We start from the raw sequence: 23,402 nt of genomic DNA on the forward strand, positions 1-23,402 counted from the left end.
GATTTGTTTCTACAGACATCTCAAGCAAGAGTGCAAAAAGTCTTGTTCTGTAACCGGGGCTCACTGATTTAAATGCTCCACGTCTCTCCCTTCTTTTTCTATCCTTGAATCGATGTTTTAACACAGAGAGGGTAAGGAAAATGTTCCTGGACACAGTGAAGGTCTATAGATTCAAGTGCTGATTGAATGTTTGGTTTAAGTGAAGGTGTGTTTGCATGGGACCGGTGCGCTACAGAACCGATGTGCCCATGGGCTTCCCCGTTGTTGAGGAAGCCTCGTGTTTATGATCATCTATAGACCTTGGACGCGATCAGAGAGTTGGTCTACGGTTTACGGTCACAGCAGCACAGTGATGATGTCACAGCGGCGCCCGAAAACATCCGGCTCGGCAGTGACATCACACTGTCGCGAAGGCACGTGAGGTCACTGGGAGGGAGGCGAGGCCGACACACAAACACAAACACTGAACATGCAAAGGTAACGACAGACTGAGGAAGGGGAGCAAAGAAGGGAATAAGAAGAAATTAGGAACAAAATTACTGCTGTATAGCCTTATGATAGCATTTATTTGTTTTTGCATCGATGCAATGAAGCAGAAAATAAAAATCTGCAAATTAAAAGGCAGCTGTCTGTGTAGATTCCCAGTCATCCAGGTCATGGTAATCCTAAGAGCTTCAGTAGAAGGCAGCTGGACTTCTCTCTTAAGTCGTTGAAGACATTTCACCTCTCATACAAGAGGCTTCCTCGGTTCAAACCAGCTGGTTGGGAGTCACAGGCATTTGTTCTCACACCTAAATCACGAGTCATTCTCATATGACGTAAAAGGTGGAAAATCTGCCTGGAGAGGGAAGACTCATGGTGTTGATGATGATGAAACTGCCTGAAGAGGCTGGACTCAAGGGGCTGATGGTTGTGAAACTGCCTGGGAATGTATGGCTGATGATATGAAACCGTTGAAGTAGATGGCTCAATCTTTACTGGTGGTGAAACTACCTAGGGAGGGATGGCTCATTGGGGTGAACTATGTACTGAGGGGTGACCCATGGTGATAAATCTGCTGAAATTGCTTGGGGAGTAATGTCTTATGGTGTTAATGGTGATAAACTACCTAGGGAGGGATGACACATGCCAATAATAATGAACAAACTTCCGGGGAATGGTGGCTTGTTGTGTAAATGAGTGTGAAACTGCCTTGGGAACGATTAACAAAGTAGAGGAAGGGGTGTTCAATATGTTAATGGTGGTGAAACTGCCAGGAGAAGGTTGGCTCATGGTGTGAAATGATATAAAACTGCTCAGGGAGGGGTGCCTCATGGCATTATTGTTGATAAAACAGCCAAGGTAGGGTTGGCTTGTAGTGTGAATTGATGTGCAACTGCCTCAGGATGGTTTGACCCAAAGTGTTGCTGTTGGTGAAACTGCCTAGGGATGGATTGACTGAAAGGGTTAATGGTGGTGAAACTCCTCAGGAATGGCTTAAGGTGGTACTTGTGGTTGAAACTGGGAAAGAGACACTCATGTTGGTGATGGTGGTGAAACTGTCTGGGGATAGATTGACTGAAGGTGTTGCTGTTGGTGAAACTGCCGGGGGATGGATGACCCATTGTGATAATTACGGTGAAACAGCCTAGGGAGGGATAACTTAAGGGGTTAATGGTGGTGAAACTACACAGGAAAGGCTTAAGGTGGCACTTGTGGTTGAAACTATGAAAGAAAGACTCATGTCTGTAATAGTGGTGAAACTGCCCCGGGAGGGATGACCCATGGTGTTAATAATGATAAAAGTGCCATGGGAGTGTTGGTCTATGGTGTGAATTGATGTGAAACTGCCAAGGGATGGACTGACTCAAGGTGTTGCTGTTGGCAACACTGCCAAGGGATGGACTGACTTGATGGATGAATGATGGTTAAACTCCCCAGGGAAGACTTAAGGTGCTACCTGCGGTTGATACTCGGAAAGGACAACTCATGGTGTTTTTATTTATTTATTTGTTTATTTAGACGGGACAGTGCGTATTACTGTACATGTAATCTCAGGTTGTAGTAAATACGCCGGATTTAGCACAAGGCTAATTTCCATCCGGTGTCCCACACATTCATAATGATAAAACTGCCTGGGGGGTCTTTAGACTGTGCTCTGAGTACTTGATAAGCACTGCTACAGTATTGCAATGAACCCTGCAGTTTCACGACAATTCACACCTTAGGTAATCCCTCCCGTGGCCGTTTCACTTCCACTATCACCTTGGTACTTTCATATCCAGCCACACTTTGAGTGAGTTTTGTGAGTCTTAGCTGTCAACAGGCTCTGAGCCATGTGTTTTGGGGGTTGAGAATAAATAGCTGGAACTCCCCACCAGTCACTTAGAACTGAGGAAGCCTTTTGGAGAGGTTAAACGTCTTCAAGAACTATAAAAGAAGTCCGGTTTCTTTCTGCTGAAACACTTAAGATTAAAATGCAGCAATTTAAAAATAAAAACTGTCTTCAGGTAGAAAATTCTCAGTGGCGACCCCTTTCTGAAAAGTCCAACATGCCAGCTGTCGATAACACTTTCTCTGAGATGTGACGTTAGAGCTTCTCCAGAAAAAAGACCCTAAATCTTACTTTCCAAACCACAAATTAAAACCAAAGGTGAGGGAGTTTTAGACAAGCGTGTGGGGTACAGGACATGGTCTGAGGTAATACCTAAGGTAAGGTCCTTGAGTGTTTCTATTCACATCTTCTACCCATTTAGTTACATCATAAAACTCTGTTTTGAAGCGAGGGGTTAAATACCTGTGGGAGGGGGAGGGGGGGAGTTAATGGACACAACACAAGGAGGGGGGAGAAGAGAGAAAAGTAAATGAAAAGGACAGAAAATCTCCAGAAATAAGCAAGTGTGGGGAGGAGGGGGGGGGGAGAGAGGAAGAGGAAATATTTTAGGAAAGCAGAGCAGAGCAAAGATATTCTGAACAAGATGCAATTGAGAAAATGGTGAGAAGATGGCGGACAGACCTGTGCGTGGTCTCAGACGACAACGGCACCATGACAATCACAAACAACTGTGTGGTGTGTCGCAGGCTCAGTTGCACATTTGGTCACATCATTCCAAGCAGTCGGCTTCTCAGTCAGTCTCATGCTCATAACGAGGTAAACAGGTTGCACGACACACTACTTCACATACGCCTTCGAAACCCGACAAACAGACAAAGCGAGGCGCCAGGCCGGGAGGCAGCCGATGCACTCTGCTCATTCACAGTCAGCAGGCACAAACACCGGACTCGTTCACGGGCTCTGAGGTAAAGACTTAGAAGTGCAATGCAGACTCACAATCCAGACACGAGCTTAAGACAGACATGATCTCACTGTCTCGTGACTTTCAAGGCTCAGTACTATTTATACCGCTCTCTATATCTGATATAAAACCTAAAGACAAGCATTTTGAGAGTTTTTTTCCCCTTTGTTACAGCCTTTAAAGGATAATGACAATTCTGGATTTTATCTTTCAATACATTTAACAAAAAGACCAAAACTTTTTTTTTCTGTGTGTGCAGCCACAACCTGTCCAAACATTATTTAACCCTCTGAACCCTGAGCTTTTTTTTTTCTTTTTTTTAAAAAATCCTGTCACATTTTTACTCACCGTGGGCTCATTTTTTACTGCAAAATAAAGTCCTGTGTCTCTATGGAAACAGAACAACCATGACTAGAAGGAGAGAGAACTGAATAAAGTCTTCTGTGCAGAATGACACAGGTACAGCATACGAAATAAGCTGAATATCCCAAAAATATGGGAAAAATCTTTCCTAATGCCCACAGGTGTTAGCAATACTGGAAAAACATGGTGTTTCTCCATACTATAGATATTTTACTTACATATTTACAACCTCCACAAACCCTTTCTCTCTACTTGTTTCCCCATGCTGAATGCATCCTCCAACAACTTCCTGTATACCATTTTAAAATGATGCTGCATTTATTTTATTTACAATTAATCTGAGAACTCTCTGAATTTTTGTCAAGTGACCGTTGGTTTCAGCTGAGTCAGTCACAGCTTCTGAGTTGTACCAAGGAGCGTAGAACTTTTTGTTTTTACAGGATCTGGTGCAAACATTTATTTTTAGCAATTTGTTTCTAAATGAGACGTGTAGAATAAAGTGCTTTTTCTCAATTATTACACGTTTGGGCTTAGATCTGGTTGTTTTCCAGGTGGAACTGCACATTGAACATGATATGTTCAAGGATTGCTGGAAAATTCTAAAGATTTTTTCTATTTTTACAGTTTCTGGCACTGATAAATGGTGTGATTGTGGTGATTTTTTTTAAGATAACATGCATTTTGGGATTCAGAGGGTTAAAAACACTATTGCACCGTTACAAAGACGCTGTTTGAGTTTATTCCTCATCGATTCTGAGTTAATCCAAAGCAAATAGTTCCTAACAAATACAACATTTGCTCCTCTTTGCTTTACATTTCTTAAAGAATTCAGTGAACACATGTTTTCTGAAATTATTTTGCCTTCTTTCAAATGAAATTATAAATTTTGTACCTTTTTAAAATGATGAACAAACATCAGGAGGAACCATAACGATAGTTAAATGAAGAGAGTCTGACTAAAACATTGTTTGTTTTGGTCTTTTTGTGCGATAACGGCAGATTTATCCTTTAAAAGATCCTGATCATTCTGTTTTCCGCTGAAACATAAACTGTTCGTTGACTTTACAACACGTTCGGCATCCAACCAGGAACTTACTCTGTGGAGTTAGAGCGAGCGCGGAACTTCTTTCCTTTCAGTTTCTTACGATTGCCGCTCAGGTTTCCTGCAGAGACACACAACAGAAACGCACACCTTTAAATACAAACACATACAATAACATGCAAAATACTTATTGGTGTTTTAATGCAGGGAGACGACGTGGGAGCAGTTCAGTGATGCCACGTTTTATCTACGCTAGTTGAAATATAGTGAAGTGATCAAGACTTTATCACAGTTTTTCTGTCTCTGTTTTAGGAGAACAAACAAACTGCAGTCTTTCTTTCAACCATAAATCTGATTTATTTGGATCTTAAGCGCGACTTTAGCAGAAAGTCATGTACAAGCAGTTGTTACAGTTTGTGTTCCAGCCTGCAGGGAACTTTGCATGAGTTTTGTGAACAATAATGTTATCAGATAAAGGATTAAAGATGTACGGTGTTTTTAATGAAGAACAGGATGTGATGTTCTATGAATAATAATGGGGAGACAGAATTAAACCTCAGCAGTTCTTGTTTTCCTTGTAGTTTAAGGTCAGACCATTTCTTTTTAAACAGTTCTGTCTTTCTGCTCCACCTGCAGCAGCGACACACTCTGCTCAGTCCACCAAGTAATACATATTTCCTGGCTTCAGGCTCCTCCATCTCTCTGTCATCTCATCTTTAGAGAAGTTTTGTCTTCACTTTTCATGGCTATTCCTGACTAAACCCTCATTTGTGCTGGCAGCATATGCACGGAAATTGTAAGACAGGTTTAGCCGATTTTAAATTTTGTCGCGAGGACATTCTCCATTCATCATTAGAAAAGAGTTGGAATTGAAATAGTCGCTGCTGGACTTTGGAGATGCTTTAATTTGTACAAGCTTTCCATCAGCAGAACCCAAACACAGCAGGAAGATCTAAATTCTCCAGAAGTCTCGTGCTACTGACGTGGTGTGATGTCCTGTAAAAACAGCAAAATCACAGCCTTCCGGACACATTCATGGAAGCTCAGAGGGTTTTTCTGAGTTCTCTATGAGGGGAAATGCAACCATCTGCTCACGAGACTGATGTGGACCCGTCGCAGAATAATCAGAACCTCAAGTTGTCCACTTTCATAGTCCACATCAGTCACGCAGAAACCGGAAAGCGAGGTCTTCTGTGCTCTGAATTTTTCAATAACTATGACTGTCAGGAGTGATCTGAAGACAAAGTTCTAGTATAAATCTAAGAGGATTCTTATCAGTGAGTGCCGGAGAAGCGTGACTGCTGTTGTGCGTTACCTTGCCACGAGTTGCTCCTCGGCCTTCCATTTTCACAGATGTCCGAGATATGTTTGGCGTCTGGAATCCTCTCGCTCCACGAGTGGGACAGTCCGTTAGATCTGCACATACGAGAACACCACGAACAAAACAGATCAGAAAGGTTCCTCTGAGCGAGTCGAGACGAAGGAAACGCTGTGAGGTGAACGACGGAGAAGATGGACAACATTATGAGCCATGATGGCAGCGTCATGGCAGCTGAATATGAAATGAGAAACAGAAACAGTCATAATGTTCAGAAATACGAGCATTTTGGTTCACGTCCAAAATATTTACAGATAAGGTGACATTTAATGAAAGCCGTGAGAGCAACGAAGCGTGAGCTCAGCTTGACCGCTGATTTAGAGAATCCAACACACAACCAAACACACAACAGCCAGCAGATGAATGAGTGATGATGATGGCACACCTGAAGCCAAACACTGAGATGTTCTGAGAAATGGATGGGATGGAGGGAGTGAAGGACAAGGTGCAAATCTGCAGGTGGGACAGGCAGGCTGACCTCTTCTTGGAGCTGCAGCCCGAGTTGGTGCTGACGCCCGGAGGCATGTCGCTGTAGAAAGAGTCGGCGTCTCCAGGCTTAGTGACGTAGTCGCCTGGAGGGATTTGTCTGGAAATACAGAAGGAGCTTTCAGACTGAACACCAGCAGAGGAACCAGAAACCTGCAGATGTTCTCAAAACGGTATCTATCGCTGGTTTATTGTTTTTTGTTCCGATAATAAGACGTGTTCCCTGTCTTCAATCTGACTTGTGTTGTTGGATGAATGTTCACTTATTGCACTCGACTGCATCCAGTCAACACATCCTCAGGCTGTGATGCATGAAAATGGGCATTTTTGTTTCTATTTTGTTTCTATTTCAGGTGTCAGATTTTTTATTTTTTTTAATTAGAACTCAATACATTTTTTTGTTTCTATGTTTTGTTTCTATTTTGTGTCTATTTTTCAGGTGTCAGATTTATTTTTTTTATTTTTTTTTATTTAGTGGTACACATTTTTTGTTTCCAAAAAAATAAACAAGAAAACCAAAAAAAAAAAAAAAAGAAAAAAAATGTGTTTCTTGCAAATTCCTTTTTATCTCAGTGTTTTAATGACAGACAAAAAAAGTAGGATTATCTTGTTTTCCTGCTTTGAAACCAATAAATAAATAAATAAATAAACAAATAGACCAGTTTTTAGTATTATTATTGTATAAAAGTCCAAATCAAAAAAGCCACGATTCCTGTTTTTGTTGTGAAAAATGAAAAAAAGTAAAAACTGTTTTTCCATTTTCTGGTTTTGAAATGAGGAACAGAAACTATTTTTTTCATGTTTGAATTACAAATGAAGCGCAGATTATCTGATGATTCTTGGACCATGTACTGTGACCTTTACATTACTATTACTGACAGATTATTATCTTTAAAATAGTTTCAAAGTAGTGTGCTTGGTTGTCTGTCTCTAAGTGTGGCCCTGCGATAGACTGGTGACCTGTCCAGGGTGTCCCCTGCCTTCACCCTAAGTTGGCTGGGATAGACTCCAGCCCCCCATGACCCTCGTGAGGATTAAGCGGTGTATAGAAAATGGATGGATGGATAGTTTCAAAGTCACAGCTTTAAAATGCAACGCGTGAAAAGCGGAGTTAAAGTGAGCAAACCGGCAGAATCTTCGCTGAACCTCGGACTCGACGTAACGTTTCTGCTTGTAGCTCCTGTGAAGAGAACAAAGTCCTTATTACAGTCCATCAGTGGTTTTATTTTTGAACACATCTGTTGCAACATCACACATTTAGTTAAACCCCAAATCAGTAATACCTTTGCCAAATTTAGATTTATTCTACATTCTAATTTGACCGACAGGTTTCTTCTGCTTCTAAATGACAAACGAGTGACAACAGACATTCAAAGTCATACAACACTGAGTCCCAAATCGCTGCATTTTTTAAAGACGACGCCACGCCACAGTACATTAAAGTTGTTGTAATCAGTTAAAAGTATTTGCTGGATCACCAAAGAGCTCAGAAATGCATGATATGTTTATTTCCCAAAATAACCCAGTAAACAAACTGAAATATGTCTTAATAGCTCTTATCACAATTCCCACTGATGCTGCATTACAGCTGTAAAACTACAACACTAGTTTAACCTCAAATTGGTGGAAAAGATTCACTTTACTTAGATTAATATTTACATTTACACACTACAACAAGTAAAAAGAACCAGTTTGTTAATACAGCGTTGTAGTAAAGTTTGCAAACTAAAATGATCTGAACAATATAAATAAAAATATCATTTGCAACAGTACTTTTCTTAATAGTTGGTGCAATATTAGGGTCAGTCTCATGAGTACTGTTTTGTTTTCATGTGAAATATTTGATTTTGTGTGCAATATTTCATTTTTAAGATGCAATATTTCAATTAGATGTAATATTTCGTTTTCATGGCCAATATTTTATCATCATGTGTGGTGTAACTTTACTATTTTAGTAACATCAAGTTAGTATTACCTTTTTTTTTTTTTAAATTTAGTAATGCATCCTACTTAAATGTTATTGCTTTTCTCTTAGGCCCTGCTTTTATACTCATGTTATGCAGTTTTTATTTGTATTTATTTTAATTTCCTTCAGGATTCCTAAAGTCCTACCTTATGTTATATGATCCTGATGCTGATTTCAGTTTTTTTCTCAAAAAATTGTGACAATTTCTGAGTGGATGACAAGTTTCACATGCAAAAATGTAAAAGAAAAAAAGTTAAAATTCATAATTAACATTGCTAATACGGTGTTTCACTGTCATTTGTTATTTGTTTATGTCATTTCCAGCCAGAAGAAACCTGTTGGTCAAATAAAAAATCCCTGTAAATCTAAATTTGGCCTTGCAATGAAGAATTTTGGGTTTAACTGTAAAGAAAAAAAAAAAAAGAAGAAAGAAAAAAGGAACTCACTTGAAGCACCAGGCTGTGACGGCCAGGATGAGGGCGAGGAAGAGGATGGAGCCGGCGATGGCCCCGATGATGATGTTGGTGCTGGTGATACCTGAGACAGAGGAGCAGAGCAGAGCGGCAAGACAAATGTGTGTTAATTGGATCTCTGGTATCCTGAGCGATGCAGACACATGGGGATACACAAACCACAAAACACTGCAGCAGAACACAGAAACACAGCACATTGAGCAGGAGGAGTTCAACGGGAGAACACGGGGGAGTAAACTGAGAACCACCAAACTGCTGCCACCATTCAGCTCTACTCTGAGGGGAAAACTACAGAAACGGAGCATTTTCCGTTTAAAGTCATTCACCAACCGACTGCGGTGAGCTGGAGTCGGTGTGAGAGAGGAGGAGGACCAGGAGTCACACCAAAGACGGGACAAACACAATGAAAAATGAACTCAAATCTGACCTCAAGTCACTCCGTCAAAGACATCGGCCTGTCGACAAAGAATGAGTGTGAAAATAATGACAAACAAAAAGAATGACATGCATGGTTCAGTGAATACAGCTGGTTTGAATGAGCGGACGTGAACACAGGCGCTAAAATAAAGAGAAACGCAGCAAAACGAAGAGGAGATATTTCGTGGATTTGTGAGGGGAAGGAACGGTTAATAAAAGAAGAACCAAAAGAGTCGAAGTGGGCTGGAGAGCGGTGGAGAGGTGAAGGTGTGGAGAACAGAAAATGGGATGAACAGGTGGAGAGCGTGTTGAGTGAATCTACCTGAAACAGATGCAGTAGGTCCAACCACTGGGTAACTGAAAGGAGACATGGAGTTACAGTCGTCTCCCGCCCAGCCCAGGTAACACACACACTTCAGCTCATTACTGCACACCTGCAGGATCAAGATTAAACACACAAGAGTTAAAAAAACATCTTTAATTTTGGCCTTCTTCCTGCATGCTTGTTGTCTCCAACACCTGAAAGCTAAATCCCTGCAGTTAACGATCAACAACAACAAAAACGATCAGATATTATCAGAAATCCCCTTTTTAAAAAAATATTTTATTTTTTCTGAAACCCAAAAGCTGCAGCGGATTTGTCCCTTTTTTTTTTTTTTTTTTTAAATACCAAAATAACCCCCAAATACAACCCTTATTGCATTTTGAGGGACTTTGGGCTGTGATGGGAACATTGTCCGCCAGCTCTAGTGGAATTCCTTTTTTTTTTTTTTTTTTTAAACATCAAAAAAATACAGTTTATCAGAGCAAACTGTAAAAACAGAAAAGTTGTCCAACAGTCTTTAAAGTAATTGTGTCAAATGTAGTTTTGTTGTGAAAATTCATCTAATCGAAGCTCAAAATTGTCATATTTTCTTAAAAATCCATTTATTCTGCATGTCTTGTTTACAATTTTGCCAAAATTAAAGCATTTGCTTTAACCAGAGTCTGCAAAAATTGAAAAATTCTGCACTTCTTGGCGTAACACGTGACAAATTTTTCAGGTGAACTGCAGGCAGTGTTTCCGCAGAGCAGAGAGGAGATGACAAGAAAAACGGGAAGAAAAAAAAAAAAAACGGAACAAATGAAAAAAAGCAACAAGGCCCAAAAAAAAGGGAAAAAAGAACCAAGTGGTGGAAGATACATTCAGCATGGTGAAATATCTTTCTGTAGTTATTGTGCAGAGTAGTGGGATAAATGCTGAGTTTGTAAAGGCTTTAAAAATCTACGCAGGAAAATATCTGCAGTATGTGGAGGCACCATTTTATGTCCACATGTTACCAACATGTGGACACTTAGAAAAATGTTGCATAAAATAAGAATCTAAGAAATTCAACTTTTTTCCCCCCTTTTGTAATGATTTATGGAATTATATCTGTGCCATTCTGCACAGAAGACATTTCCGAGTTCTCTCTTCTTCTAGTCATGGTTGTTCTGTTTCCACAGAGCTGCAGGACTTTATACTGCAGTGAAAAATGAGCCCAAAGTGAGGAAAAATGTGACTGGAGCAAATAAAAAGGCCAGAAACTGCTTGGGGGCTCAGACGGTTAATTAAGGATATTGTTAGAAAAGACCCAGTTTGAGGTTTTAAAAGCGGTACAAATGTTTAACATTGTGCCGCCACTGATACATTAACTAGCATTCGGGTTGTTAACAAAACTTAGCCAAGAAAACTAGACCTTGTGTGTCAGAAATTCTTAGTCTAATCTGTGGTCAGGTGCTCTTGCATAGTGTTGTTTTCATCCCAAAAGTTGATTAATCAAAAACAGAAAAGAACCTTGATTTAAAAGAACAGTTTCAGCTGAATGTCTAAATGCTTGTGTTCAGTGTTGGTTCGTACCCCGTGTCCGGAGCAGATGGATTTGTCCGTGGTTCCGGGGCAGGTGCTGAAGTTGAACTGTTGGACCGGGAGGCATTTGTGGTTGAAGCAGATGCTGTCAGTTCCGCAGGCTGTTCCGTCCTCCACGTACCCCAGATCGGAGTCTCCGTCGATCACAACGTGAGCGCCGCTGCAACAGCAAACGTGAATAAATCAGTCGCAAAGAACTTCTTATGAGAAGGACAAGAAGTCTTTCAGTTCATGCAAGAATTTGTTCTGGAGTTCCACAGGGCTCTGTGCTTGGGCAGATACTTTTCACCTTCACATGTTCCCTTTATTGGAAAACACTGAACAAACTTCCTTTGCTATGCAGATGACACACAACTGTATTTGTCTATAAGGCCAGATAAAACAAATCAGTTACTTCAAGTGTGTTTTAAAGACATAAAGGCCTGGATGATAAATTCTTATAAATTCAGATTAAATTTAGGTATTTGGCTCTAAACGCCTTGAAAATGTAAACACATCGTACCCTTTGGTCGAAGCTGCAAGTTTCTCATCTGCAGTTACTGTCCTCACCAACCTTCCCATTGTTAACTGTCCTCTTATGCATTGCTTATCTACTTTCTTTCCCGTTTACCCTCCTCCCAGCTGGAGGCCAACGTCCACCCTCCCTGAGCCTGGTTCTGTGGGAGGTTTCTTCCTGTTGAAATTGATTTTTGATTTTTCCTCCCACTGTTTTCAGAGTGATTTGCTGGACTTTTCTCTGTAATCTAATAAGTTCAAGTCTTCACCTTACTATGCAAATTGCCCAGAGATGACTTATACTGTGTCTTATTGAACAATCCAAATCTTTAGTTTGAAACTTTTTTAGTGTGGCAGGTTGCTGCTTGGAGGTCGTTATTGCTTCTGGTCATGAAAGCAATTTTGACAACTCTAACTTGTATAAGGGGAAGAAAAAGCTATGAGAAATGAACCATGGAAACGGCAGGCTTAGACTTGAATTGAGTCAGACTATGTGCTTTATAAACAATTCAGACACACGAGGAAATTATTGTTTGGTATGTAAGCCTGGTTATACTTTTTTATCCTGAGGAGATTGACACCGAAACCTGACACTGATGTGTTACTCAACAATCAAAAGTTTGTCATTTTAGCTAAAAGTAAGAGTTTTTTTGTATGTGGAAGTCCAGGACCAGGAAGAAAATGCTACCAGCAAAATCACCAACTGTCATTTTTAGTCTGTTTGCTTAGGCTTATGGTTCGTATCCACAGGATCCGTCTCTTCAGTGCTTCCTATTTGTTGTCTATGGGAGCTGCCATACAATCCGTTCTGGTAGCGTTTCCTGTTTCTTATCTGCATAAAATAGAGGTCTCAGCTACTTTGTGCAAATGAAGAGCGCCAAACCTGATCTGTTGCCTGTGGAAACTTTTGGAAAACTCATTTTGTTAATCTAAAATGAAGACAGATTCAGCAGCTTATTTCTTGCCTCCCACGTTTTCAGACATTTTTCGGAATAAAAGTTTCCGAGCCATGTTGGTCGTGTGCAGCCAGTGTTTGCAGAGTCGTCTACATCTAATGTTGGGAACTCATTGCATCTAAACCAAAGGGAAGTCTTTGCACATCTCGAGGTAGGTGTGTGGGAGAGGAACGAGCACATCCAGCAGGTACAAAAACAGACTCCTGCACAGTGTCTAATTTGCAATCAAATTTATTAAAGCAACGTTTTGGTCATAGACTTTCATCAGGCGGTGTGGTAGTCTGTTTTCGGACCCACTGCATCTAAAAACGCCACTGTAGACGTGAGCATCAGTCTGACTCTCTGGATGTAGTCTGTGGGTATAAACCTGTCATTTCCATCACTGTTTTCTCCTCGCCTTTCACTGTCTGCAGATTACTATTTTTAAAATTCCCCCAGCTACAGGAAACAACAACAACAACAACCTCCGAGCTGCAACCTAGATACTGAAAATGGCAAGTTTTGCCTCTTTTAGATGAAGCAGTAAGGCAGGCCTGCTTGTTTTTCATTAGTCTATTTATTTATTTATTTTTTTTACATATACTAGAATCTTTGCAATATTAGAATTTCTCTGCTTACGGGACAATTGTGCAAAATAGACTAAATCTGTGCAATATCAGTCTTTCTACTTATGGAAGAGTCTGTGCTATATCATTCATATGTGCAATATTATTATTTTCCGGTGCAAAATCTGAATGTGTACATAACACAAAGGGAAGAATCAGTACATATGTATATTTTTTGGTTTATTTTTCGTGTCTACTGATGTTCCCGTCATGCTTGCACTGTCTCCTTTGCTGCTGTAATACTGCCAGTTTCCCCACTGTGAGATGAATAAAGGTTGATCTTAGTTCATCCTGTATGTTATGCCGTGCAAATGTTCTGCCAAAACAGTTCCACTCGTCACTATATATTTTGTGCAGGGGCACCATCACTACATCTTGGGCTTAGTGCCGCTGCATTGGATTGTGACTGACGCTAGAGCATTTTTTCTCTGCAGACAGATCATTCTAAAACACTAACACACCGTTGTGGAGGTACATCTGGATATGTGAGGCTAGTTTGAGAGTTCAACGCTTTTTTTTTGTAGCATACCTGCAGTCCAGGGAAGCGCTGTGTCGGGCCACTGAGAAGGAGGTCAGTCCTCCCTGCAGCTCTCCCAGTCGGGGGGCAGGTGAGATGTTGGAGCACAGCAGGTATCCGCAATGAACATCCCTGAAACACGAATACAGATCAGTCGGAAAGAATAACCCAGAAAGTGCATCAGGCGTTGCTCGTAAAGGAGACGGACTTACTGTTTGTTGCACTGGATCCACGTGTCCTTGTCCTTCCCACAGTTGCCTTTCTCTGTCCCCTCGATGTTGAGCTTTTCGTAGCAGAACTTGTCGGCTGCCGTCGCCTCTGAGGGAGGAAACAACACAATCAGCTTTATGTCTGGTGCTTCATGGAGGTTGTAACTACATTTACTTGTGGAGGATCGCTACTGCAGAGATGCATGTGAGAAAGCAGACTTACTCTCTCCCCAGATGTATTTGCACTGTCTGTCTTTGGTTTTGCACCTTCCGTTAAAGCAGCGCCCCTGTAGAGAGAAATTGTATAACTCTTAATAAACACCCCTATCTTTTTAATGTAAAACACTCTCAGATATTCTAAAGAACATCTTACTTGGTCTTTTTCACACGTGTAGCCGTCCATCTTGTGCACATTTGGTGGACACTGTAAGAAACAGAGACGAACTTAAGACTCTGTGAAGTGAATCTGATTATTAATAAATCTTTATAGCTGCAGAAAATTGCGTTTAGGGAAGCAGACGCCCACCTGGCTGGAATTTCCGGTGCAGTTTTCTGGGATGTCGCAGTCATTTACTGCGTCTCGGCACACGACGCCCATGTACTCCATCTGCAGCAGCACAAGCTCATATCAAACAGACTGCCAGTGGTTTTGTGTTTGAGTTGCACCTTCTGCTGTTTCTTTTGATTCCCCACATCACAAGTCAATCTTCTCGTCAAAAACGCCCACATTTATTGACTGTGATTTTTATTTTAGGATTAGTTGGTGTTTAATTGCTGCTATTCTCATTTCAGAGGAGACTGAAGAGAACATTTTTGGTTTGTTCAGGCAAAAAAAGTATTTGAAACTTCGTGCTGGTGGCTCCATTTTTACTGAAATTATGAGCAATTTTTTAAAAGTTAGACAAGTATGAAATTAATAGAAAAACAAACAGCATTTGCCACTTTGAGAGCAAATACTGCATGTTTTTAGGGGGCTCCTCTGTCAGTTTGGTGTCCTCAACAGTCTGTTTAACCCACTCTGACGGTACAATAACGAAATGTGCAGCTTTGTACCTGGCAGCTGTTGCAGCAGAGTCCGTTGCTACAGTTGGATCCTTGAGTCAGGGTGCAGTTCTTACAGCATTTATCTCCTTCTCTGGCACACTCCTGCAGGACAAACAGAAAAGCAGAAGCTGCTCTAAGTTGTCTTCTTTGGATTTAATCCTCTGAACCCCATTCATGAGACTCAGAAACTGTAAAAACAGGAACATTTGTGGATTTTCAACTTTGCAACAGCCTTGAACTAATTAGGTGTGATGTGCAGTTCATTTGAGAAAAGCAAAAAAAAAAAAAAAAGTTTAAGCTTAGAATCAAGACATTTCATCAAAATCTCAGTTAGGAATTTTCCAAAAATAAATAGTTTGCACCAAATCTTGTGTGTGACAAAAGTTCAGGGACTATTCAGCTGAACTGCAGACAGTGTTTCCACAGAGCAGAAAAGAGACGGCGAGAGAGGAAAATACTTTCACAATTTCTTTCAAGAAAATCTCATAAAACTCCACAAACTCAACAACTTACTGATCTACTTTCACGTCTTACTATTTAATGCTCTGAACCTAAAACATCTGCTGGCAAGTTGGATCGACGAGCTATGTTTTTTTTTTTTTTTTAAAACAATTCACAATTTGTCATATCAACAAACTCCCAAAACTGAAAGAACAGAGACGGAGTTGAACTAATCATGTGCGATATGCTGAAAATCTTATTTCTTCATCGTCTTGTTTAAAAATTCACCAAAAACCACATTTGTACGATCAAGATTCTGTCAAAAAAAAAAAAATAAATATTGCGTTCCCCATTGCAACTGTCACGCATTAGTGATTTAGCTGTGATCAACAGCTATGAGACAGAAATTCAGAGAGTTCTCGGATGAACTGCAGGCAGTGTTTTCACATAGCAGAAAGGTGAATAAAACATACTGGATCAATAAAATAAGTGCAGCACGGCACAAAAGCAGTACACAGAGGAGCAAGTTGATAGACGATACATCTAGCATGGTGAAACATCTTCCTACAGCTGATGTGCAGAAATGAATGAATGCAGAAATGGTAAAAACAGTGAAATATCTTCAGCATGTAACGCCACCGTTTTCCAGTGTTGGTAACCACTGAAAACGCTGTAAATTCCAGGTTTTTCAATATTTTTATAAAGCAAGACTACCTTTATTTATTTATCTTTTTATGTGATTCATAGCCTTGCATCTGTGCCCTGCTGCACATTAAACATTTCTGAATCCTCTCTCCTTCTTAATGGTTGTGCAGGATATTGCAGTGAAAAACGAGCCCACGGTGAGAGAAATGTGTGTCCTCTGTCACATAATCCGACAAACTCCATGCATATGTTAATACCGTGCATTCAGTGACTTGATTTCTCCAGTGAAATTACTTCACTGTGTCAAATTACCTCCTGTTTAGAGTGCAGAGACACAGCAGGAGGTCTTGCTGGCTGCTAATTAGACCGTGCCTTATAAATGAATTCTCCTTATTTGCATCATTTCATGCATTTATCCCCAGCACTTGAACTCACCGCCGGGCTGCCGCAGTCACACTCTTCTCCAGGCTCCACGAAGCCGTTGCCACATTCTGGAGGATCCAGCAGCTGCAAGTGCAAAACGGATCAAATTAATATAAATATGCACATTATTACTATCGTTATATGCATGTACAGCATGTGTGTGTGAGTGCCATGTACCTTGAGAGGTTTGTTGAACAGACAGGCTCCTCCACCGCTGTTCAGAAAGTTATAGTACTCCTCCACGTTGCAGTCGGAGAACTTCTTGGGCAGGTAGAAACTGTTCAACACAACCACAACATCATGCCGTTACTGTGGATACAGCATCCCAGATATAACTGTGAAAGAGAGACACTTTAATACCACTTTAGGCCTCTGTACACATACAAACTGTCTATGTCGCACCCTTTAACTTAATTACATGTTCACTTTTACAGTTTTTCCAGACATGGGCATTGAAAATAATCATATAATATATAATTAAGTTTGCATTTTTACACCAAAGACACCATAAATATTGAAGTCTTGGGTTCACCATACTCACAGTTCAGAGGAGATCCTTATAATAAAATGGGAACAGATACACAGCACAGCTAATATAGTGATGATAACATGAGGACACATGTGGGATGTAGATGGAGCCTAAGATGCATTGTTTTTACTTTAGCCTTAACAATGGTCCGCTTTTAAGGCAGTTATTGCATCATCATTTGATATTCACATATGTTCATATTTAACAGAAATCATACTTGACTGACAGTTGAATCAATTTTTGAATGCATTCAAAGCTAAATGCCACATTCAACTCCTCTGAGCAGCTCTTTGAGATTATTCTCTTCTGCTGCACTAATAATTCAGATTTATCTCGAGTGGTCTGGACAATGCAATAACAGAGAGCCCCACCAAGAGAAAGTCGGGGGTTGGAAGTTCCTATTTCATATGTAATGAGACTAGATGAAGCCGCCTACAGCGGCGGGGGTGGCTGCATAATGACGATGGATGAAGCGCACTACAATATTTCAGAAAGATTTCCTGAACTAATCGGGTTTAAAGTTGTCCCACTTTGTCACGTGGGATGCTTGAACTCTAAATTTGTGCTGAATCTTATCAAAATCTTGTAGTTCTCATCCCCTTTTCAGACAATAACGAGGGGTGAAACGAAGATGAAACATGCTCCAGTGATTCATCCGTGAACAGAAGAAATACAAACATCACCACATGGAATCGTAGCATTACTCAGCCGTGAGAAAGACTCTTTATTTCACAGTGTATACAATCAAGGGGTCAAAATATGTATAAAATAAGAAGTGCTGCATTTTAGAGCTGCAACGATTAATCGATTAATCGATTAGTTGTTGAGCAATAAACTAATTTCAGTATCGCTTAATCAGTTTCAGTCATTTTGTTTAAAGAAAACCTGTCTAAATTCTCTGTTTTTAGCTTCTCAAACTTGAGCAAATTCTGGTTTCTTTTCTCCTTTGATGATAAATTTAATAAATTTGGGTTGTGGATAAAACATCGACGTTTTATAGACCACACAACTAATTAATCAATCAGTCAAACAACAGATTAATCAACAGTGAAAATAATTAAGTTGCAGCTCAAATGTAATTATTTACCTTTACTACTATATTAATTTTTTTGCAATGTGGTAAACAAAAGTTCACTTAACAGCTTCAATCATTTCTTCTTCCTTCCTCCATTCATTCGCGTCACCATGTCGCCCCCTGGTGGCTGTTTGGTAGCAACTAAACTACACTGAACCGCCTCAATACTGTTCAGAGTGACAAGTCTATGGCTAATTCTATTCATTAGATCAGAAAATAAAGACAATACAATACATATTTTGTCCTGCTTTGTTCATCGGAACATTAATTCTTTCATAAGAAGGAAACAGGAAGTTTGAAGTAAATGTAATAAAACCTACAAAATGTGACTATTTACTAATCTTACTTCAACCTTAATGCAATAAAATGATCTATTTTCTCTAAAGACGACAAGGTTTAGTTGGGATTGAGAATAAAAAGCTGCCACACACACACACACACACACACACACACACACACACACACTGCGAAGGAGTAAACACATATCCAGCATGCAACAGAAGTGAGCCAGCCTCTGGGGAATATTAGTCAAAGCTGGTAGCAGCACTAATCAGAGCTGCTGTCCTTCTAAAATGACACAATCCATCTCTGAAAAACAGACGGCAGCTGCCTCAGACTCAGTTGATTAATAACCTCTGTGTGTTAATGGAAATCAGAGCTTCTATAACATACACTGCTAAAGATGGTGCATAAGGTCACACACATAATTAATGCACTCCTGCTTTTGCTTCGGCACCAAATTGCAAGATTACACTTTGCTAAAATGCATGAAAAGAAGCCTGATGAACGTTGGAAGAACGTGCTCTGGTCAGATGAAGATAAATGTGTTGGGCTCAGATGGAGTCCAGATGTTTAGTGTGAACCTGACCAGGACCACCACAGTGGATGCATCGTCCTGACAATGAAGCACGGAGGTGGCAGCATCATGATATGGGGCTGCATGAGGGCAGAAGGTGTTGATGACATTTATAGATGAATGTCTGAGGATAAACCAAACTAGATGACTCCCAGTCTGCAGAAGCTTTAGGAAGAGGAATATTCCAGCAGGAGAACCATCCAAAGTACAAATAAAAAACTACAACCTGGATGTATGGAAGTATACGGCCTGACTTGAGTCTTTTAGAACATCTTTGGAATATTTCAAAAAGAAAGGTAGAGCAACACAAATCCTCCAAATGCTAAAAGGTGATACAGATGTCAGTCATTCGACATATAAGTGATATCGTACTCACTTCTGTTGTAAACTATATATGTGAACAGACTCATTCATGTACATACAAACACACACAGTAAGTACACCCTGTGAAAACATGTGAAGATCATTAATAGCAGTCAGGTTCAGTCGATCACACATGCAGGTGCTGAGGGATAAAAACAAACTTCCGTCATGACTGAGGTCCTCATTGAATACAAACGTCTGAAATACCATTGACTTGATTTTAGGGGGGGGGGGAAGCAAATTGGAGTCGTACAGGAAGCACAGAGTCACCTGTCCTCTGTCATGTGACCTCCATGACATGGGATCAGGTTGTTATGGTAACCAAATAGAGCGGGATCGGGACGGTAAATGTTAGGGGAGTGTACTGTTGTTATGGGGAAATGAGTAAATATAGACCTGAGATGAGAATGACATTGCAGACTGTATCAATCGGTTAGACATGAATAAAAAACAAGTGATGGAGAGTCCTGACTGTCAAAGGGCAGAGCGGAGGAGGAGCCTTTCAGGAAGTAGAAATTAACACTTTCTTGGTTGATCAGCGGCCAAAAACTCAAGAATACACTTCATGTGAAATTGTGTGATTATGAAAAATACAGCCGGTGTGTTAATAAACAGGACATCAAGCTGTATTTGTTCATATCATTTTAAACAAATAAATTTTAAAAAAAGAGAAGCTGGGCCCACAGTGCCGGCTGTAGCGCCGTTTGGATGAGATGGGAAAGGTTGTGGTGACTGACAACCCCCTCCGAGGCAGCCAGTCGGATCAAAACCAGCACAAGCAACGCTCGAGCAAGCTTCTGCTCACCTGCTGTCCCATTCGGGATAGAGGGGGAACGCAAGAGGTATTTCAGAAGAGGGGTACACACTCACAAACACACACAGCACACATCCATATGCTCGCAGTGGCGCCACGCCAAAGCAAGCAGGTTCAGTACACAAACACATTTTAAGACGAGCACCGGCAGGATTTCTGCAGGAAACTGACAAACATACACAGTCCGACTTACAACCTATTTTCTAATCTTAGCAAGCAAGACATTACATAAGACATTACTGCTGAGACGCTCAATGAAGTTATATAAACAAGGAGATGTGGAAAATAAACCTGGGCTGACTCCTAGTGGTGAATCGGTGAACTACAATAACACTCCAGTGGATGGAAATAGAAGATCAGGGTGTTTTCACATCGGTTGCACTGGTGCTCCTCACATTCTCATCAGGCCTTTTGGCACTGAATCACACTCATCAAGCGTCTTTGTCAGTTCTTACACACATTAGTAATTCCTTAACACATTATGTAAATAATTGTAAACAAGAATAAAGGTGCAGATGAATGTTTTGTTCCTTCCTATAAGGACGATCTAGTCAAAGGTGGCTCTTCTTCTGTTCTGTTATATTCTACGTGATAATTTATGACTCCTCGTTGCTTTGTTTCGCTGCTGCCTGATGCTGCAGTAAAAGCTCTGTTCCCACTCATGCTGTGGCCACAAGCTTTGCAATAAACACCTCATGTTGGATGTTTCAGCATATCTCAGTGTTTCCCACAGGTTGAGAATTCACTCGTGGTGGTGGGTGGCTTGGACGGAACGATGTGCCTGCAGACATTTATGCAGTTTACAGAGGGAAAAGTGTAACCCAGTTTGTTTTCTGAAACTGAAATTTACAGATGCCTACTAAATGGTTCACATGCAAACGATGATAGATCTGCAATTTACATATGTTCCCTAAACGCCTCACACGTGTCCTTAGGTGTGACAGTTCTCCAATGTTCTCTAAAAACCTGAGATGCATCAGTAGCCACTGTAATTTCCTGAAGTCTCCGAACAAGCATCAGTAGACTAGACCGATGTTCCCTCTAGTATGTATCAATAGACGCCACAATTTACTGATGTGCCCTAAACGCCTCACATGCATCAGAAGACGCAACAATTTTGCTCATGTTGTGTAGAAATCAAGAATGCAGCACTAGTTTCCACAATTTACTGTTCGGCAAAAATCAAAGACGCATCAATAGAAGCCACATTTTACTGATATTCCTTAAAAATCTAGAATGCATCACCAGACACTGCAATTTACTGATGTTCCCTAAATGCCTCACATGCATTGGTAGATGCTACAATTTGCTGTTGTTCCATAAAAGGCAAACATTAATCAGTAGACACTAAAATTTACCAAAGTTCCCTTACATGACTTGATAGACACAGCAATGTACCAATGGTCCCTGAACGCCTCACATGCTTTGGTGGATTCTACAATTTACAAATGTTCATTAAATGCCCCATGTACATCGGTAGACAACACAATTTACCACCGTTCCCTTGAAATTTAGGATGCATCATTAGACGCTGCAATTTACTGATGTTCCCTAAACGCCTCATATGCTTTGGTAGATGCTACATGTTAATGATGTTCCCATAAGATTCATTAGTAGACTCTACAATTTACCGATGTTCCCTAACAATCAGACATGCAATGGCAGGCGTTAAAACTTACCAATGTTCCCTAAACGCCCCCACATGCGTCAATCAACTCGATAATTTACCGTCATGCCCCAAAGATCTGAGACACATTAGTGGATGTTACAATTTACTGATGTTCCCTAAACGTCTCACATGCTTTGGTAGATGCCACATATTACTGACGTTCCCATATGATTCATGAGTAGACTCTACAATATACCAATGTTCCCTAAACGCCTCACATGCATCAGTAGACGCTACAATTTTCTGACGTTCCCTCAAAATTTTAAGATGTATCGGGAGTGTTACTCAGGTTGTTTCCTGACGCTACAATTTACAGACGTTCCCTAAACACCTCATCAGTATACTCTTCTTGATGACTGTGCACCGAAAAGCCTCTAGTCTCCATTTAGTTACTGCAGCACAGCACATAAGACGAGTGTTTGAGCAAAAATTAGTTTGAGAAGAGGCAAATAAAGTGTTTTAATGTCAGATTTATCTCTATCCAGGTGTTGCAGGAGCACCAGTGAAACCAATGGAATTTGTTATCTGCACTGTACAGAATCGACCTATTTAAACTCATAAACACAGGAAAGTTTGAGACCTCTTACGTAAACAAACATTAAGATTATTAAGTGTATAAAGACTATAAAATTTTGTCACCAATTAATGGTTTTGAAGTTCATAAAAACGTTCACAGGTTTTGAGGAGGCAGGAGGAGACTTTTCATTTCAGTACATTTATAATTTGACGGTGACAAATTTGGACAAAAATAACTTACAGTCTGACTAACATCCGACTGGATTCTGTGATCTGATTCTGTTCTGATGACAAACTGAGTCACCGGCATCTGCGAGTGTCGACGTGACGGGGAAATGCACTTTCAAGCCAACTTACCCAATGTCGTCCATGATGCAGCCTGTCCAGCGGTCGTCGCACTTGCATTCGCCTGGGGGATAAAAACGTTGCATCAAAATGAGATTTAAAAAAAAGGTAAATCTCTAAGTCCTCGTTAGGGCTCAGCTGCATACCGTTGAGGATCCTCTTCTTGTCAGAGAAAATGCCGATGTTCTGTCCCAGAGACTGAGCCAGAGTTATGGCCATCTCGTCTGTTTTCCCGTACTGACGGAAGAAAGAAACGGCGGGAAGAAAAGAATAAGCAGAATATTAGATGAGTCCAGAGAAAAGAAACTTTCATAAAAGGAGGTTACGTAGGCGTTTCTGCTTAAAAAAATATTTTAATTAATTTATTAAGATGGAGGGCAGAGGGACCACATACTGTATGTTCATTAATCTGCTTCATGCACATTTTTTAAATTTTGCTTTTGTCTTCTAATTTACTATTCAGCTACCTCGCCCTTTGATGTGTATGAAACCCATCAAATAATTATAATTCTATGCTATTTTTCACTGCGATGCTGTTGTAATTGAAGGAAATATAAAGTTGTTTGTGAATTATTATGGCTCGTCTCTAATATGAAGTGTTCATCCTCATGA

The 23,402-nt window shown here is 40.4% G+C and overlaps 2 protein-coding genes across 2 annotated transcripts in view; one reads left to right on the forward strand and one right to left on the reverse strand.

Annotated features, from left to right (window-relative positions):
• adam22 (ADAM metallopeptidase domain 22) overlaps nucleotides 1–23,402 on the reverse strand; it is a gene marked incomplete at its 5' end in the record, with an annotated part of 89,582 nt that overhangs the window by 3,421 nt on the left and 62,759 nt on the right. The window contains 17 exons of the mRNA XM_008287757.1: nucleotides 4,735–4,801; nucleotides 5,996–6,096; nucleotides 6,444–6,644; nucleotides 7,671–7,724; nucleotides 8,957–9,047; nucleotides 9,723–9,834; nucleotides 11,280–11,448; nucleotides 13,874–13,993; nucleotides 14,074–14,179; nucleotides 14,294–14,357; nucleotides 14,444–14,494; nucleotides 14,597–14,677; nucleotides 15,124–15,216; nucleotides 16,636–16,707; nucleotides 16,801–16,900; nucleotides 22,803–22,854; nucleotides 22,937–23,027. Of these exons, the coding sequence (XP_008285979.1) occupies nucleotides 4,735–4,801; nucleotides 5,996–6,096; nucleotides 6,444–6,644; nucleotides 7,671–7,724; nucleotides 8,957–9,047; nucleotides 9,723–9,834; nucleotides 11,280–11,448; nucleotides 13,874–13,993; nucleotides 14,074–14,179; nucleotides 14,294–14,357; nucleotides 14,444–14,494; nucleotides 14,597–14,677; nucleotides 15,124–15,216; nucleotides 16,636–16,707; nucleotides 16,801–16,900; nucleotides 22,803–22,854; nucleotides 22,937–23,027 (1,625 nt within the window). The remainder of the gene's footprint in view (nucleotides 1–4,734; nucleotides 4,802–5,995; nucleotides 6,097–6,443; nucleotides 6,645–7,670; nucleotides 7,725–8,956; nucleotides 9,048–9,722; nucleotides 9,835–11,279; nucleotides 11,449–13,873; nucleotides 13,994–14,073; nucleotides 14,180–14,293; nucleotides 14,358–14,443; nucleotides 14,495–14,596; nucleotides 14,678–15,123; nucleotides 15,217–16,635; nucleotides 16,708–16,800; nucleotides 16,901–22,802; nucleotides 22,855–22,936; nucleotides 23,028–23,402) is intronic.
• cldn12 (claudin 12) overlaps nucleotides 22,575–23,402 on the forward strand; it is a 14,388-nt gene continuing 13,560 nt past the window's right edge. The window contains exon 1 of the mRNA XM_008287752.1: nucleotides 22,575–22,585. The gene's annotated coding sequence lies outside the window, so the exon portion shown is untranslated. The remainder of the gene's footprint in view (nucleotides 22,586–23,402) is intronic.

This window comes from Stegastes partitus, unplaced genomic scaffold, assembly GCF_000690725.1.
Source record: "Stegastes partitus isolate 25-593 unplaced genomic scaffold, Stegastes_partitus-1.0.2 Scaffold517, whole genome shotgun sequence".
NCBI lineage: Eukaryota > Metazoa > Chordata > Actinopteri > Pomacentridae > Stegastes > Stegastes partitus.